Below are 16,405 nucleotides of genomic sequence, written 5' to 3'. Positions count from 1 at the left end.
GTGCAACAACAGAATCACGGCAAACAATGGCAGAGTCTACAGATTCATCAGATTTCGAATCATCAGTATAAATGGGAATGGAAGGATGGTTCGAAAGATGTTTGGCAAATAGAAGGCAATGCTTCCAATCAGAAATATCTGTTTCTTCAGATAACTCAAAGAAAGGTCACGGTTGGGGATAGTAATTAGCCATGGTGGGATGTGCTGATCTGTGGATATCACTATGCCATCCAAAGATAGACCCAATTCATCCAACTGCACCTGGAGACAAAGGCTAAAAGTGACAGTAACAGACCATCTATTATGAAAAAAGTGTGGCCCAGTCAAGAAGAAAAGCACAACCCAATGTGGGATGCTGTGATAAAGATCGAAATTTTAAGCATACATTAAAGACAGTTTCAAACTATGAAAGTATGAAGGGACTGCATGGGGCTCTGTGTATAAACTCTGGACTGGAGAAGTGTGGAAAGCCCCTATGCAGAGCCGAAGCCCCTGATGGTGAACAGGGTCCAATGTTCAAAGCTGAAATCCTGTCAGAGCCATAAACCAAAGACCCACAAGTCTAGTTTTGGTCAAATAAGTGCACGATAGATTTTTAGCATGAAACATCGATCCGCCCACAAGAGGTGAAAGAGAAAACACAGAGGATGTTCAGTACCCTTATAGACTTGACACGTAACTGCTTTATGTATGGAATAAAGGCCAGCTTACGGTCAAATATAAGCCCCAAGGAACACGGAAAGCACAACTTCACGAATAAGGAGTTCAGGATCAGGGTGAATACCCACTGATGGCAAAAGTGTATGCAAACAGTTTTGGGGAGAGAAAGGTTGAAACCATTTGCTGTGGTTCATGTCAGTAAATAATTGAGGGCAGTCTATAGCTCAACATCCCTCATATTTGACAGCTGACACGAGATGTGAAAGTCGTCGACAAAGAGGCCATTTGTAACAGTAGAGGGTAGTTGTCCACTGATGCCATTAATATTTACATGAAAAGTGTGACACTCAGGACATCCCTGAGAGACTCCAAGTTCCTGTTGGAAAGAACGGGAAAGTGTCAAATCCACACGGACCTGGGATCGCCGATTCATTAAAAATATTTAATAAAAGTCGATAAATTGCCACGCAACCCATACAAATGGAGGTTCAGCAAGATACCATACTTCCACGTTGTATTACAAAATTTCTCAAGATACAAAAATACAAAAACAACAGGTTGCTGTTTGAGAAATATTTCTCTGATTGATGTTTCAAGTCGAATAAGGTGGTCTATTGTGGAGCACTGTCTTTAAAACACGCTGAGTGAGAGGAGATTGTTTGATTCGAGGAACCAAACAAAACGAGCATTAACTATGCTCCCTAAGATCTTACAAGGACAGCTTGTCAAAGCAATTGGATGGTAGTTCAAAAGAATCTTGGGATCCTTCCAAGGTTTAGGAAAAGGGAGTACAATAGCATGGTATCAAGCATCAGTAAAAACATTCTTCTGCCAGATCTGGTTAAAAACAATGAGAAGAATAGTGAGAGAAGTAGGAAAGTCATAACGAATACCATCAGGTCCGACTGATGTATTGCCAGACTTAAGAAGAGTAAGATTAAGTTCCACCAGTGTAAGGAAGTGATTAGTGAAAGACGATCAGCCTGAAAGAAAAGAGGCGATCGTTCTGCCCGTGTTTTGATGCCTAAAAAGATGGGGAATGAAACAGAAGTGCTAGATGCATGAGAAAAGCCTTCACCGAGAGTATTGGCGATGCTATAAGTATCAGAAGCTTCCTGGCCATCAGAGTACAAGATTGAAATGGCGGCAGAAGTATACTGGCTACTAACCTTTCGAATTTTGTCCAATATGACTTTGGAACTGACAGTAGAAGAAATTCTAGAGCTGTATTTAATCCAAGCTTCCTTCTGACTTTGACGTCTGACCTTCAGAATATGTGTACGGGCCTGCTAAAATGTAATGTGGTTTAAGAGTGTGGGATATTTACGAAAGGTATCCCAAGCCCGTTTATGAGCTTTGTGACAGGCGGGATTCCACCAAGGACTAGGATACTGTGGGAAACGTGTCGAGATTTTAGGATTACTTTGAGTAGTTGCCTGGACAAGGACAATACAGTAGTTACTGCTGCCACACAGTCATCTGTCAATGGCTTAGACACGATGGTAGGATCAAGTTCTGAGAGAGTGGTGAAAGAAGGCCAGTTAGTCTGGTCCACCTTCCATCGAGGCATGCGGGTCGGATAGCAATGACCACGGCCAGTCTCTCTCAACATGATAGGAAAATGATCACGACTCCGTGGGCTGCAGTCAACCCTCCAAGAAAAATAAGAGAAAAATAAAGGGGAAAAGCTAGAAAGATATATAGCAGTAAATGACTAACTAGGTGCATGAAAATAAATATAAGATCCAGTATTGAAGAGAGACAGATTGTGGTCCAAGAGCATATGCTCTATAGCACGACCTTCCATCAATACTCGCACAACCCCAAAGGGGATTATGTCTATTAAAATACCCTAGGATTAAAAAAGGAGACAGTAACTGCTCAACGTGTGCACCAAGGTCTGACTGATCATATGTCTCTTCAGAAGTCAGATAGAGAGAACAAGTAGTGATGGTACAACCCAAGAAAGCACAGATGGCTACAGACTCTAAGGGTGTATCAAGTGACAAAAGCAGAGTGCGCACACGCTGATCAACCAGCAATGCCATCCTACTATGCATTCGTCCATCACGACAGGTCGTTTCCATACAAGGAAAAGTGCCGAAGGGTGACTGTATCAGCAGGTTCCAGAAACGTTTCCTGTAAGGAAAGGCACATGTGATGCTAAGAATCAATCAAATCCTTAATGTCGTCTAAATTTAATCAAAACCTCGAAAGTTCCACTGAATCAGAGTGGCCATTGTTATTTATATGGAGGAGAGTGCGGCGGGGAGATCTTTTGCTTGCGACCAGTTTTTTTTTATTAGACGAAAATCTGTCAACTCCCCTGAATACTGCCCTGGGTCGGGTAGGCAGGTCTCTGTCTATGGACAAAGATTCCAATGACTGAGGGCGTAAATTGACAAACGGTCAATTTACTTTTCGAGGCTACAGAAGAGGATGGACCCAAGGAAACATTTGAACCTGAATGAAGTCAGGGCAATCACTGGAAGGAGTAGTACGTACAAAGATGGAGGTAGACATACATGCGTGAACTTCTTTAATTATGAAGGGCACAAGGTTCTTAAGATGTTTTGCAAACGACTCTGTTGGAGGCACGAAAAGATCTGTCTGCACTCCCACTGTGGTAATAGAATGGAGAGCAGCAGCACATGTCCGAGATAAGAGTTGAAGACAGTAATTTCCGATCCTCTGAGTACGTGATATTATTACGTTTTTAAGCATTGCACCTCTTTCTCCTCTACCCATTTAGGGCAAAAAATAAAATAAGTATGGATCACTGTAGTTGACACAGTATGGTTCAGTGTTGCACCTGTTAGCGTCGCTGCCTTTACCATCACAACGAGCACATACCAAAGAATCACGACATGATGTTTTTGAGTGACCAAATCAATGACACTAAAAGCATCTGAGAGTCTTAAGAATGTAAGGCCGTATGTTACAGTTCAGATAACCTGCTTTGACTGTGACAGCAGGACGTGGCGATATAAACGTTAATATCAGAACATTGGTAGGGTCCATAATTCCGTCTTTTCGAGTGAAGATTCGGCGTATCGTAGTAACGCCTTGGCTGGAGAAACCAGCGAGGATTTCCAACTCGGGAGTGTTCTTTAAATATCTTTCAACTATAAGTCCTCTGGAATAATTCAAAGTCGCATGGGGAATAACTTTAATGGGTATATCTCTAATGGCTTTTGATTTCAAGAGAAGTTTGGTAAGCTGTGGTGAAGATATTTCCACAAAATGTCTCTAGAACGCAACTTCTTTACTGACTTTGGAGAGCCAGCACGTCCCTAGAATCCTTTCTAAATGAAAAATGGAGAGATCTACCCCAAGGAATGGAGAATCAGAAATCGAGGTGTAAAATCTGGCTGTAATGTTGACTGTACAGCAGTCGTCCCTGCGTGATTTTTTCCAATGATCTGTTTTTTTCAATTCTTTCATTTTTATTTATTTTGTTAGAAAGAGGAGTATCCATAACAAAGAAGCTACATTTCAGTGCCCACTGACCCCATCTACCATGAAGGTCTACGAGGGGATGCATTGGTTTCGTGAACACTATACCCAAACACCAGCATCATATATAATGTCCACAACACCTGATGGGACCATCCAACACTGGTACTTCGTTGACCCTAGCCAAAGTGGACCAGCCATTCCAAGGCCGCCCGTCTACAGGAATTCAAAACCAAAGTGGTGCATTAGGGCTGGACCCTTCAACCCCCAGGATCCTCCCCTTCACGGGTCACTATGCATGGCAAACCCGAGTGGATGTTTAGAACCCAGAGGAGGTAAACTGAAAAAAGAACCTTCCCTGGAAGATTCCCTCACCACGTTCAGGAATCCACACCAAGGGGCGCAAGGAGGGACTGAACCAGTATAATGAACCGCGATAGTGGTTCATAATACAATTGCCCATGAATATCACAAAAATTCTAATTTAAAATGGGCAAAACTATCTTTAAAAGTAAACTTGTTTTTGAAACAACACTCAAAACCGTTTATCTCAAGAGCTAAAGCAGTTAAAATATTAACGATAGCAAAAAAAAGGCTTATTTTTCCGATTGTTAGAAAATGCAAATTCATCCACTTGTTCTTCATATTTATATCATTCTTGTTTCACAAGTCTAGAGTGTGTGCGTTTTCATAGCCACCTTGGGCTATCTGCTGAGTCCACCGAACCCCTGATTTTAGCGCTATAATTCCGTAGACATGCCGCTGTACTAGCGGGGGACCACAAGTATAGAAAAAGAATGACTGATTATTATATTCAAACCTATTAAAAACTCCTGCACAGGCCATAGGATTTTCCGATTCTTGAAAAATAAGAAATTCAGTTTTTTATCGCTATTTGCCAAGTTTCTCTTCAAAGCCATTCAAGCACTGAAACCTACAGGCAAAACGGCTAGGTTTACTGCACCAAAATCTATGTACAGCTACTAAACAAACTCCTACCAAGGTTGTATGGCTATTTTAAAGTTGATTTTTTAAAATAGAGATTTCAATCCTCTTAAATTTTCCAAGTTCTTCATTACTAAAGTAAGCTCTTCAAATTCATTTAAGCACCGTTATATTAGTCGAAAATGCTCCATTTTATATTATTCGGAAACACTTAAGTATTTTATTTGTGTAAACAACGTGCAGAAGTGTATTCAGTCTTATATTATTTTAGTTTTACAAACCTCTACAGAAAAAAAAACGGTTATGAATATTTTACTGAAAGCTGTACAGTAGTAATTGAATACAATATTGAGTATCCTGTAAGGTAGTTTTAAAATTCATTTAAACACCTTCGTTTTTCACCTTGATGGATTTTTCACTTTCCGTTATTAAAAAATCCAGTGTTTTATTAATGCACAGTAATTGGAAAATACGTACAATTTGTATCACATTAAATGCAAACTGCCACGATGAGGGTTCATCATTTCTCAAGTTCACTGTTGTACTTCCTGCGAATATTTCAACGAGTTTTCTATTGTATTGTACTTTTCTTATAACAAAGCCACATCGGGCTATCTGCTGAGCCCACCGAGGGGAATCGAACCCCTGATTTTGGTATTGTAAATCCCTAGACTTACCGCTGTACTAGCGAGGGGAGAGTTTTCTAACGCTTATCATAACAATTTTATTTAATTGTGAATAATAATTCATTCTAATGATTTTCATACTTTGCTGGCATTGTGACTGGGTGTTTCACAATTATTTTATTATTATTCACATTTTTTTCATAAATCACACCAAAATTAGGTGCGTATTTTCACCAAAACCTAGACATATCTATGAAACACTGCCAGTATCCATGATCAATTTAAAATGCTGATTTTTTCTTACTGAAAATTGATTTACGTGACTAAAAGTATGTAATATATGCGATATTGTCGTGAGGGACTTTCTTTGTAATCGAATCTTCTTAAACGCATGTTTACACAAAACCTTAAGGCACCAAAACCACCTGGTTCGGTAAATAATGGTTGGGTGGTAAAAAAAGAATGTATCAGTAAACTGTTTAAAAACTTAATATTCAACTAAATGCATGTACACGCACGCAGCTTAAAATTTATTCTTAATAAATATACATGAAGGTTAAGAGAAGAATTAAAAACCGTTCGTTTAAAAAGGGAAGTAGGGGTCGTCGAGAAAATATAGGAACAAGTTGAATTAAAATGAAAATATCACATTTTCAAGAATAAAACTATGAACTGAAAACTAAACTGAAAATATTGTCTACATTATTTTCTCCAACTAGAAATCCCTATTTTGATTCAACTAAAATAAGTAGCTTGAGAAAATATGTAGACACTATTTCAAGTCTAATTTGTTTACTTTAAAAAATAATAAAAGAGTCCCTAGTTGTAGGCTTGAAAATATATTTGCATTTTTAATTAACTTTGAAATGAACACCATTTTTCTTCTGCAATTAAGTTAAACTTTCAACCTGTAGATATACACGACCTATTGTCATGCAGAGAAAGGTAAATCATTTTTAAACTGTTATGTAAGCTGTCCACTCCCTATTAACTTCAGATCAGAGTAAGCTATCAATTTAGAGCGAGAATAATTATCAACGTGGTAATGAATATAACTAACAAAATATACTTTTTTTCGGTAAACCAGTCTTCTCTAGGCTTATCACTGCTACGTCAGTTATGTATTCCCTACGACGGCAACTTTCTAGCCTAGAATGGCAGCTTTCACTTGTGAGGCACACATTCTAAACCAAATTATTCAGATTCGAATGCTGCTTTGTCTTATTTCTCACTTTTCCAAAAAGCTTTTAACTTCGCACGACTTTATATAACTCTTTAAATTTTTACAACTTAAATCTTTAAAATCAAAATTTCCAATAAAAATAGCTAAAACAGAGTTAGAAATTTACAAGGAAACTGTCATAAAACTTACATCTTCATAGATGTGGTAGTTCTGTTGTTAAAATGTTTGCCTCGTAAGAGGAGTCTTAGTTTTGATTTCAAAAAAACATGATAATTTTGAATTAGTTTTAGGCTCCTATTGTTGATACAAAATATCTCATTAAACATCACAGACGGTAGTCCCTCATTTAACTCCTACACTAGAGTCTACTGTCATGCAGCACAAAAAATATGAAGAATAGTTAAAAAGTGACTAGACATTGTTTCCACATAAAACATGTTACTTTCTACTGTTACCCATCATCCACCAAAGCAGAACAAATTACACTGCACAACAATTTTTTTTTTTAAATTTTGCTTCCTGAAAAGTTTTTGCTGATTGTGACAGATATCTGGTGGGTATGCACAAATATAGTTTTGGTTTTGCTTCATTACGTAGGAACTCTGAGAAATAGACAGTTAACTGTTTAGCGGCAATAACGTATTTAATTGCGTTTATGTTTCTAATATGCTATTAAGTTCAACATAATTAGAAGTGTTTTGCTCCTGATTTTCGTTTGTATTCAATGTCCGGTGCATCACGTTGCAGTGTCCAACAGTAGTCAGCAAGCATTGACGGATTCCAGTTGTCCTGATATCATTTTTCCATTGTAGCAAAACTAAAAATTTCGATGAAACGGTACGGGATGGGCAAATTTGGATGCGAGTTTCGTGATCAGCAGCCTAAAATCTATAAGGAACACCCAACAGTGTTCAAGAAGCAAAAACTTTGTTGTGCAGTGTTATTTGACCTTGTTCCAATGAGTTGCATGATTTAGGTTAGGTCCAAGCGCCATTTACCATTGACGAGGAATAAGACTAAACAGCTAACTGGCCTACACAAAGGAATCTTCAAATCAGATAGGATATTCAATCACCAATTCTCTCCTATAAAATTCATTCGTGGTTTTGGAAAGGGCAACATGTACCCTAAAGAAATAGGGTTTAAGGACTCTAAAGTGACAAGTCAGGATAAAACAACTATTTCATAACCAAGTTTATTATCCATGGATAAATACAAGTTACAAGTAGAATATATTTACTCGCATAGCGCAGGAACCATCGTACGGATGCCCAGAAAACTATTCTGGCTCATAAATGTTTCATTAAGCAGTATCTGTTGTTACAACATTGATCACTTACTGAGAGACTGCATGTCCAACGCATGTTATTTTATTTTATATTGAGTGAATTGTACATCCAGTTTTGTTATCATCTAACTGATTTTATTGAGCTGCATTTTATATTTTATTAATAGTTGTGTGTGTGTGTAGTTTTTACGTGCGAATAGAGAGTATGTTAAACAGCTGAAGATAAATTTATTTTTCCCAAACGACATTTTCCCTGAACGATGATAATACATACATACACGCCCAATACATAACTCGTGTATAAATATAATATATATACACACACATAAATCCTCAACAAATAAAGGAAAAATTTACCTTCCATGTTATCTTCAAGGATTTTGAACTCGTCGATACGCCACGAACCCTCAGTGGGGGGCCTTCTGGGGCTAAAATTAATCACATTAAAATAATATAAATTGGCATTGCTCAGCTGCTCCATACGGTGTGAAATCGCACAAATATCTATTTTTTCCTTGAAAGCTGTTCTCTTGACTTTCACTTATCGTATATTGCCTTATTATATTGAAGACAAAAACACGATAAATCCACGTTGTACAAAATTGCTCTTTTCACTCTATATTTGTAAAAGGTATTTATGTGTTAAAATTCAATGTTTTTAAAATGATAACTTTTATTATTTAAGAAAAAGTAATCGATAAGAGTATTTAACTTACAACAGCAGACATAACATTTAGTTCCACTGTTGATACTGCATTATGCTTGTTTTCATGGGTTTTATAGAAACCTGATTAAGAGTGTGAATTTAATTCACCAATGTGCTCTAAATTTTAATTACTAATTTAAAAATATCTCCCAAGTCCAGGATTTTGTTTCCGTTACCCAAAACTGAAGAGTTTCAACTTATTTTTAAGTTTTAATAAATAACAGTGTCACTATTCTTGACACTCGTGACCTGGACATACCTTCTCCTTCGGTTTTGACTTCCACAGCCTCGCTTGGGTTGCTGAAACCAAGGCCATTTCTTGCGATTACTCTCATATGGTAAACACTGGAAGGTTTAAGACCAGAGATCAAAGCATTTGTCTCTGTACCCGATATTGTAACATTGGAAGTTTCCTTCTTCCATTTCGCTATAAAACATTAGAAACGTATTTTCAATTTGACAATAAAGTAATTTATGGCAATAACAATTTGGCTATAATAATTTAATTAGTTTATCTACTTAAAGTTCATATTTGCCATATAAAACAAATCTAGGTAGTCATTCTCTATATCTGTTTACTTATAATTTTTATTACATCTGGTTAGCAGGTCAATTGATGTTGGAACATTTATTCATTTGACCAACAATCTTTATCTTACCAGACTGCTCCTTGCACTGAACCAAGTATTTCGTGATAACACTGTTGCCACTGTACGGTGCTGACCAACTGAGTGCAACGGTGCGGCTAGATCGTTCAACTATATGCAAATTTTGAGGGGTGTCTGGAGGCTCTAAAATAAGCAATAATTATAGTGGAATAAATAATAAATTACACAAGTCAAACTTCGACACTATACTTTTTAGTACTGTTAAGTATAAAAAAATACATACGATTGGTTTCAAATGATTGGCTTCAGTAACCACAGTTATCTTGATGTAAATCTACTATCAATATTATTATTTGATTTGTCATAAGATTGTTTTAGTTTGTTTTGAATTTCGTGCAAACTACACGAGGGCTATCTGCGCTAGCCATTCCTAATTTAGCAGAATAATACTAGAGGGAAGGCAGCTAGTCATCACCACCCACTGCCAACTCTTGGGCTACTCTTTCACCAACGAATAGTGGGATTGGTCGTAACATTATAACGCCCCATGGCTGAAAAAGCGAACATGTTTGATGTGACGGGGATTCGAACCCGCGATTCTCGGATTATGAGTCGAGTGCCTTAACCACCTAGCCATGCAGGGCCCTTATCATAAAAATATACCGAAATTCAAGACTTTTAGTATACTCAGAAAAAGTTTAAACTTGTTTTATATACCATTTAAGATTGTAAACTGCATATTATATTTTATCTAACACCGCCTCAGTAAAGTTAAACCAAAGTTATTTGACTCATGTTTAATATTTTGCTGTAATAAACGTTTTAACAATGCTTCTACGGGACAGGCACCCAGAATTGTGCAGAATCTAATTATTCAAGTTAGTCCGGATCGTTTGTTTATTGGCTAACACTTTTACCAATACCTGCAGAGCAAATTAAAAGCGGGAAGAAAGAAAAAGGAATGACTGATGACGGATCTCTTGTATTTCATGACATCGAAAAAATGATGCACATGATCCAAGAATTAATGTGTGAAAGAAAGGCGTTGTTTTAGTACTTCAACAGGGAACAATGTCTATACAATTCGACAGTTCTCTGGTATCGAATCCACAGTGACATCAAACTTTCCAAATTATGAAGCTCGGCGGAAGACATCAAGTTTCAATGTTCTTGACAAGAACAATCGATTGCTTGCGTTCTGCATGACTGTATTAAGGATTCTAAGCACTGTGTTATTCTCAAAAGCTCCAGAGGGCTTTATGGACGCGATCGGAAACATTTGTAAGAAATCTGATGATACAAATTACTTTCACCTGGCAACAATGTGTAACAAACTCTGTCAGAGAAATGCATTCAGAGTAAAGTTATACTTGCACTGCTACTGCTGTGTTAGTCGGTGGCATTCAAAGAAGTGAGAGACTGAAGATTGAAAAACAAGCTATTGAAATAGCTAGTCTGGGCTTCATCTAGAACCTACAGCACGGTCTGTCAAGCAGTACTGTAAATGAAATGCATTGAAAGTGGTAGAGTACCATTGAGAATTATTCAACTGATGCCAAAGTCAAGGTATTCGTATCTACTCTAAATACAAAGAAAAGAACGCGAACAACAAAAAAAAAAGAACACAACAAACTATACCCGATCTTAGCCCAATAGGGTAAGATAACAACACCACGTACTTCTTCAAAGTTTACTACTGTGTACTATATAAGTCAAAATTTGCGATAGTGTCATCAAATCATAAAACATTTTGTTGAATTCTAGTTCAACCTGAAAACCAAAAATAGTTTTAGTTCTTTCTGAAATGATGTTGTGTGTTAAAGGTCTGCGGTACATCCTAAATCTTGGATACCTGGCTTAAAGAAGCACTATTAATATAGAGTTCTCATTACCTTGTACTATCAGCTGTATATTGGTGTCATCTTGTCCATACATGTTGGAAGCGATACAGGTAAAAAGGGCCGAGTCTTGTTTTTCAGCTTGGCGGATAAGTAATTCAGATGTAACACCAGAGGACAACACTGTCTCTATTAATGTGTATCTAAGAGGGAAAATTTAAATGTCAAACAATTAAGGGGGAACACTTTAAGTCCTAAAAACACGAAGCAAAGCAACAAATATTTAAATCATAAAAAGTAATACTGTTATATATTCACAAGAATAAACAAGCTTTGTTAGAGTTTGATTTTCGCTTGTTTGGTAACTTCATGCAAAGCTACACAAGGGCTATATGCGCTGGCCGTCCCAATTTAGCAGCGTAACACTAGAGGAAAGGCAGCTAGTCATCATCATCCACCGCCAATTCTTAGGCTACCCTTTTACCAACGAATTGTGTGATTGACGCCCCCTACGGTTGAATGGGAAGCATGTTAGGATTGACGGAGATTCGAACCCGCGACCTATCCTTAGATTGCGAGTCGAGCGCCCTAACCACCTAACCATATTGTCAGTCTGGGCGTGACCTAGTATTTAGCATACCTCATAAACACTCTCCGCATTTCACTACAGTGGGGATGCCATAATAGTGAAGTTCAAATCTCATTTTTTCTTCAGAAAAAAAGTAACCAAAGATATGCGCAGATATCCTATTGCACCTTTACGCGAAATTCTGAAACAAACAAACTACCAGCAGAAAAGAAAAGAATTTTAAAAGTACCTAAGATGATAGCACCCAGTTGCTCAGCGCTAACTCTGAACGCGTATAACGCTAAAAACCGAGTTTCGATAACGATAATGGGCATAGTGAAGATAATCCATTGTGTAGCTTTACGCTTAACTATAACACAAACATAAAATAACGAAAAAGTTGTTAGAGACGATTTTAGTTTTATTTTTGACCTTGGGAATTTAATATAAAGCAACTGTAACAACCAGTTCATATGCATTTTATGAAATGGGAAAACGAATCTACGAATGCAAATCAACAGTATAAGTAAATCAAATATGAACTACAATCAAGCAATCCAATATATAAGGGGCCGGCATGGCCAGGTGGGTTAAGGAGTTCGACTCGTAATCTGTGGATCGCGGGTTCGAATCCCCGTCGCACCAAACATGCTCGCCCTTTCAGCCGTGAGGGCGTTATAATGTGACGGTCATTTCCACTATTCGTTGGTAAAAGAGTAGCCCAAGAGTTGGCGATAGGTAGTGATGTCTAGCTGCCTTCCCTTTAGTATTACACTGCTAAGTTAGGGACGGCGAAATTCAAAAACAAAGAAACAAACCAATATATAAACAAAACCAAAACCAAGCCCAAAAGCTTTACTGAATGAAACTGACAGCTATGGTGAAGATCAGATGATTCGTCTATAAAATATAATTAAAAAAAAGGTTTATAAATTTCTGTATGAATTATTATAAACTATATGATATCATTCACAGGCATTTTATAATATTACATCCAATCTATTATTTAATTAAGTGAAGAAAGAACTACATTCTTACTAACTGAAGCCATGATCAGCAGATGATTGTAATAATGCTCAATCGAATGAAGATCTAGCTATCATTATAACACTTTGGTCAAATTCATAAAAATAATCTACCAGTCCTTGTGAGGCAAACGAAATCGGCAACGTTGTTCACGCACACTTTGGACGTTTGTTAGTTAGTTATCACCATTAGATTCCATCAAGGAACATAGGGCCGCAATCGCTTGCGGATTCTTCAACAGGTATTTAAGTGAGTAGGTTGTTAGCTCACTGCACCGAGCCGTCCCTAATTTAGAAGTGTAAGACCAGAGGGAAGGCAGCTAGTCATCACCATCCACCGCGAACTCTTGGGCTACTCTTTTACCAACGAATAGTGGGATTGACTGTAACATAATAACGCCCCCACGGCTGGGAGGGCGAGCATGTTTGGCGCGACGCGGGCGCGAACCCGCGACCCTCGGATCACGAGTCGCACGCCTTACGCGCTTGGCCATGCCAGGCCCTTGGACGTTTGTAACGCACCTAAAATAATCCAAGAAGCCACGAGAACCTTCCCTACAAACCAAATCAAGTACAATGTGCAATTTTCTTGATATAGTATACACCACTATTAACACTACATCGTATATTTTCAAATAATTTTTCATTATTCGAAGTTGACTCTAAATTTCATGCCTTATTTTTTTTAATACGAGATGATTTGCTTTTCAAATAGTGGTCGACTGCCGAATGGTACAGTTGGAGATTGTTTCAACTAATAGACTCCTCCAACAATAATAAAGATTAGACTCAGTCCGACAGCTGTTACACAGATTCCAATGACAGAACCTTCAATCAAAGTAACATAATTTTACAGCAACGCCCTTCTTAAACAGGTATCTACTGTCATGCTCTTAGAAATTTGTAAAGGTATTTGCTCTCACCTATTGTATTTCAGACTAATCATGATTCGACTACATATACATTTATAGGGCTCAAGAAAACATGTGATGCATCACGATCAGTCCGTTTTACAAATATACCTGTGGGTCTTAACAAAATTAACAATCAGTGTAAATGTAAGACACTTTCCCCCCGACATACAATATTCTTTTTGTCTTATGACAGAATACTACTTGTAATAATATAATATTACTTATTTATTTAATCTAAGTCAAATCTATAGGTGTAGAGATGTCTAATTTGGTAATTTGAACAAGAACTTATAAGGTGCTTTACGATAAAATATCAATAAATTACACAGGCCTGCTATGATTTTATTGTCTTCAAATTTTTAAACGTTCTACAGTATTTCTTGTATACTGAATTTGAAATTGATTTTCATTTTTCACTATCACGTACAGAGTTTTACACAAGTGAATTATTTTAATTGAAATTGGGTCACATGTTGTTATGCGCAAAATATTGACAACCATTGGCTATGGATTTCTCTAGACCAATCGCGACGTGAGAGTCTTATCTATGTTCTACAACCCACGAGAAATACACCGCTATCATATAAATGCTTAACAGGCCACATGGCGTTTCATGTCGGGATAGTATTTGCATGAACATGCGCATTGATATTATTTTTCATTTTAATAATATTTATTCATTACCATGTCAACAAGAGGTTGTATAAACGTCCCCAAGATAAGTTGTTACATTTGTGGTAAATTTATTCTAAAGAAACAAAGCAAAACATTACAGAATTCGTCCAAAAACATACTATGCGCATTTTGGAAGAAACTTCGGACTAAGACAAGTTACAGGCTCCGTACAAAGTTTGTATTGTTTATGTTGGAGAGTTGAGACAATGGACTAAAGGTAAAAAAAAGTCATTGCTTATAGATTTCAGTGGTCTGGTGTGAACCTAAAAACCAAGGAGATGACTGCTATTTTTGCTCATGTAACATGCAAGGCTACAACACTCGAAATAAAAGGAAATTTCTTATCCAAACTCTTAATGTGCTATAAGACCTGTTGCTCATGGACCTAATGTACCTGTATCTACACCACTGGAGACTCTTGATATGGTTTTATCTGGCTCTGAACCTGATGTCAATAGAAATGATGATAGGGATTGTTTTCAACCTGAAACGAGCCACAACTTTTCACAAACGGTGGACTTAATGATTTGGTGAGAGATTTGGGTCTTCCAAAGGATTCTTCAGAGATGTTGTGGTCCAGACTTCGAGCCAAGAGCTTACGTTCTCTAGGAACATCATTATACTGGTACAGAAATTGTGGGAAAAAGTTGATAAACACTTTTCTCAAGAAGATCAACTGGTTTATTGCAACAATATCGCTAAATTAACACCAGTGATAGGAGTTGCAGTCTATAAACCAAGTAAGTGGTGATTGTCCATTAATTCCTCAAAAGAAGTCAAAACGGTGTTCTCCTTCAGAATGGTAACATATATGTATCTAAACCTATTACTCTTTCGGTTCACCCGAAGAAAACGTACAAAAATCTCAAACTTCTTAATGCGGTCAAATACAAAAAAAAAAACAAACAAAACAAAACATAGTTGGCTACTTTGTGGTGACTTATAAGTTCTTTGTACGTTGTTGAGTCAAAAATTCAGTTATACAAAGTTTGTTACGTTTTTTTGTGCGAGTGGGACAGCAGAGCACAAAATCAGCACTGGATAAAGAAGCAATGACTGCACAGAGTCAATCTCATACCAGGATCGAAAAACGTTTAACGTGAAAGTTTGGTTGACACAAAGAAAATCTTATTACCTCCACTTCACATAAAACTAAAAAAAAAAAAGTGGATTGCCTTTAAAGATGTTACTAACACTTTTCAAGGAAACAACAAGGACCAAAATTATTACGAAAAGATTGTTAATAACATACTTGATAAATTCAAAAACTTGGATTATAATATGAGCTTGGAAGTTCATTTCTTACACTCACATACTGAATATTTTCTTGAAAATTTCAGGAAAGAACAAGGGTAAAAGTTTCACAAAGACATCAGGAAAATGTAGAGAAGGTATCAGGAAAGGTGGAACATCAGCAGGATGGCTGATTACAGCTGGTCATTGCAACGAAATGTTCCAGATTCAATAGATAAAATAAAGACCACAACATATAGTTTTGTGACTTAAAGACATAGATTTCACACACACAAAATCAGGATGAATTAGAATGCATACTACTCATTTGACATCAATGTTTTCCCTGTTCCTTCAATTTATTGGTGTTTTTGTTAAAAAGCATAATAATAAAAAAATGTTCATTTTGGCAAACGAAATAATAATTTGATCAAAGTAATAGGTTTTTATTTCCGATTTGTATAAAAATCCTGACATTATAGAGAGAAATGAATATTATTTGCGAAATCTGCCTAGCTGAATTATGGAAAATCCGTTATTAAAGCTAAAACTTTTACGAATATTGAAAGCGCAGGCTTGTATTATCTATTACAGTGAGAGAAAAGGCATTTTTCATTGCATAAAAACTAAAAAAAGTTATAAGTTTTGCTATTTCAGAAAAGCAACTCCGAAGAAAGAAT

The 16,405-nt window shown here is 37.0% G+C and overlaps 1 protein-coding gene across 1 annotated transcript in view; it reads right to left on the bottom strand.

Moving 5' to 3' along the window:
- The window catches only part of LOC143249545 (cell adhesion molecule Dscam1-like), a 117,796-nt gene that overhangs the window by 33,171 nt on the left and 68,220 nt on the right, over positions 1 to 16,405 (bottom strand). The window contains exons 13-16 of the mRNA XM_076499571.1: positions 11,365 to 11,513; positions 9,524 to 9,655; positions 9,124 to 9,291; positions 8,516 to 8,586 (exon numbers count right to left, since the gene is read on the bottom strand). Of these exons, the coding sequence (XP_076355686.1) occupies positions 8,516 to 8,586; positions 9,124 to 9,291; positions 9,524 to 9,655; positions 11,365 to 11,513 (520 nt within the window). The remainder of the gene's footprint in view (positions 1 to 8,515; positions 8,587 to 9,123; positions 9,292 to 9,523; positions 9,656 to 11,364; positions 11,514 to 16,405) is intronic.

This window comes from Tachypleus tridentatus, chromosome 4 (assembly GCF_004210375.1).
Source record: "Tachypleus tridentatus isolate NWPU-2018 chromosome 4, ASM421037v1, whole genome shotgun sequence".
Classification (NCBI taxonomy): domain Eukaryota; kingdom Metazoa; phylum Arthropoda; class Merostomata; order Xiphosura; family Limulidae; genus Tachypleus; species Tachypleus tridentatus.
This window is presented reverse-complemented; position numbering and strand designations above follow the sequence as displayed.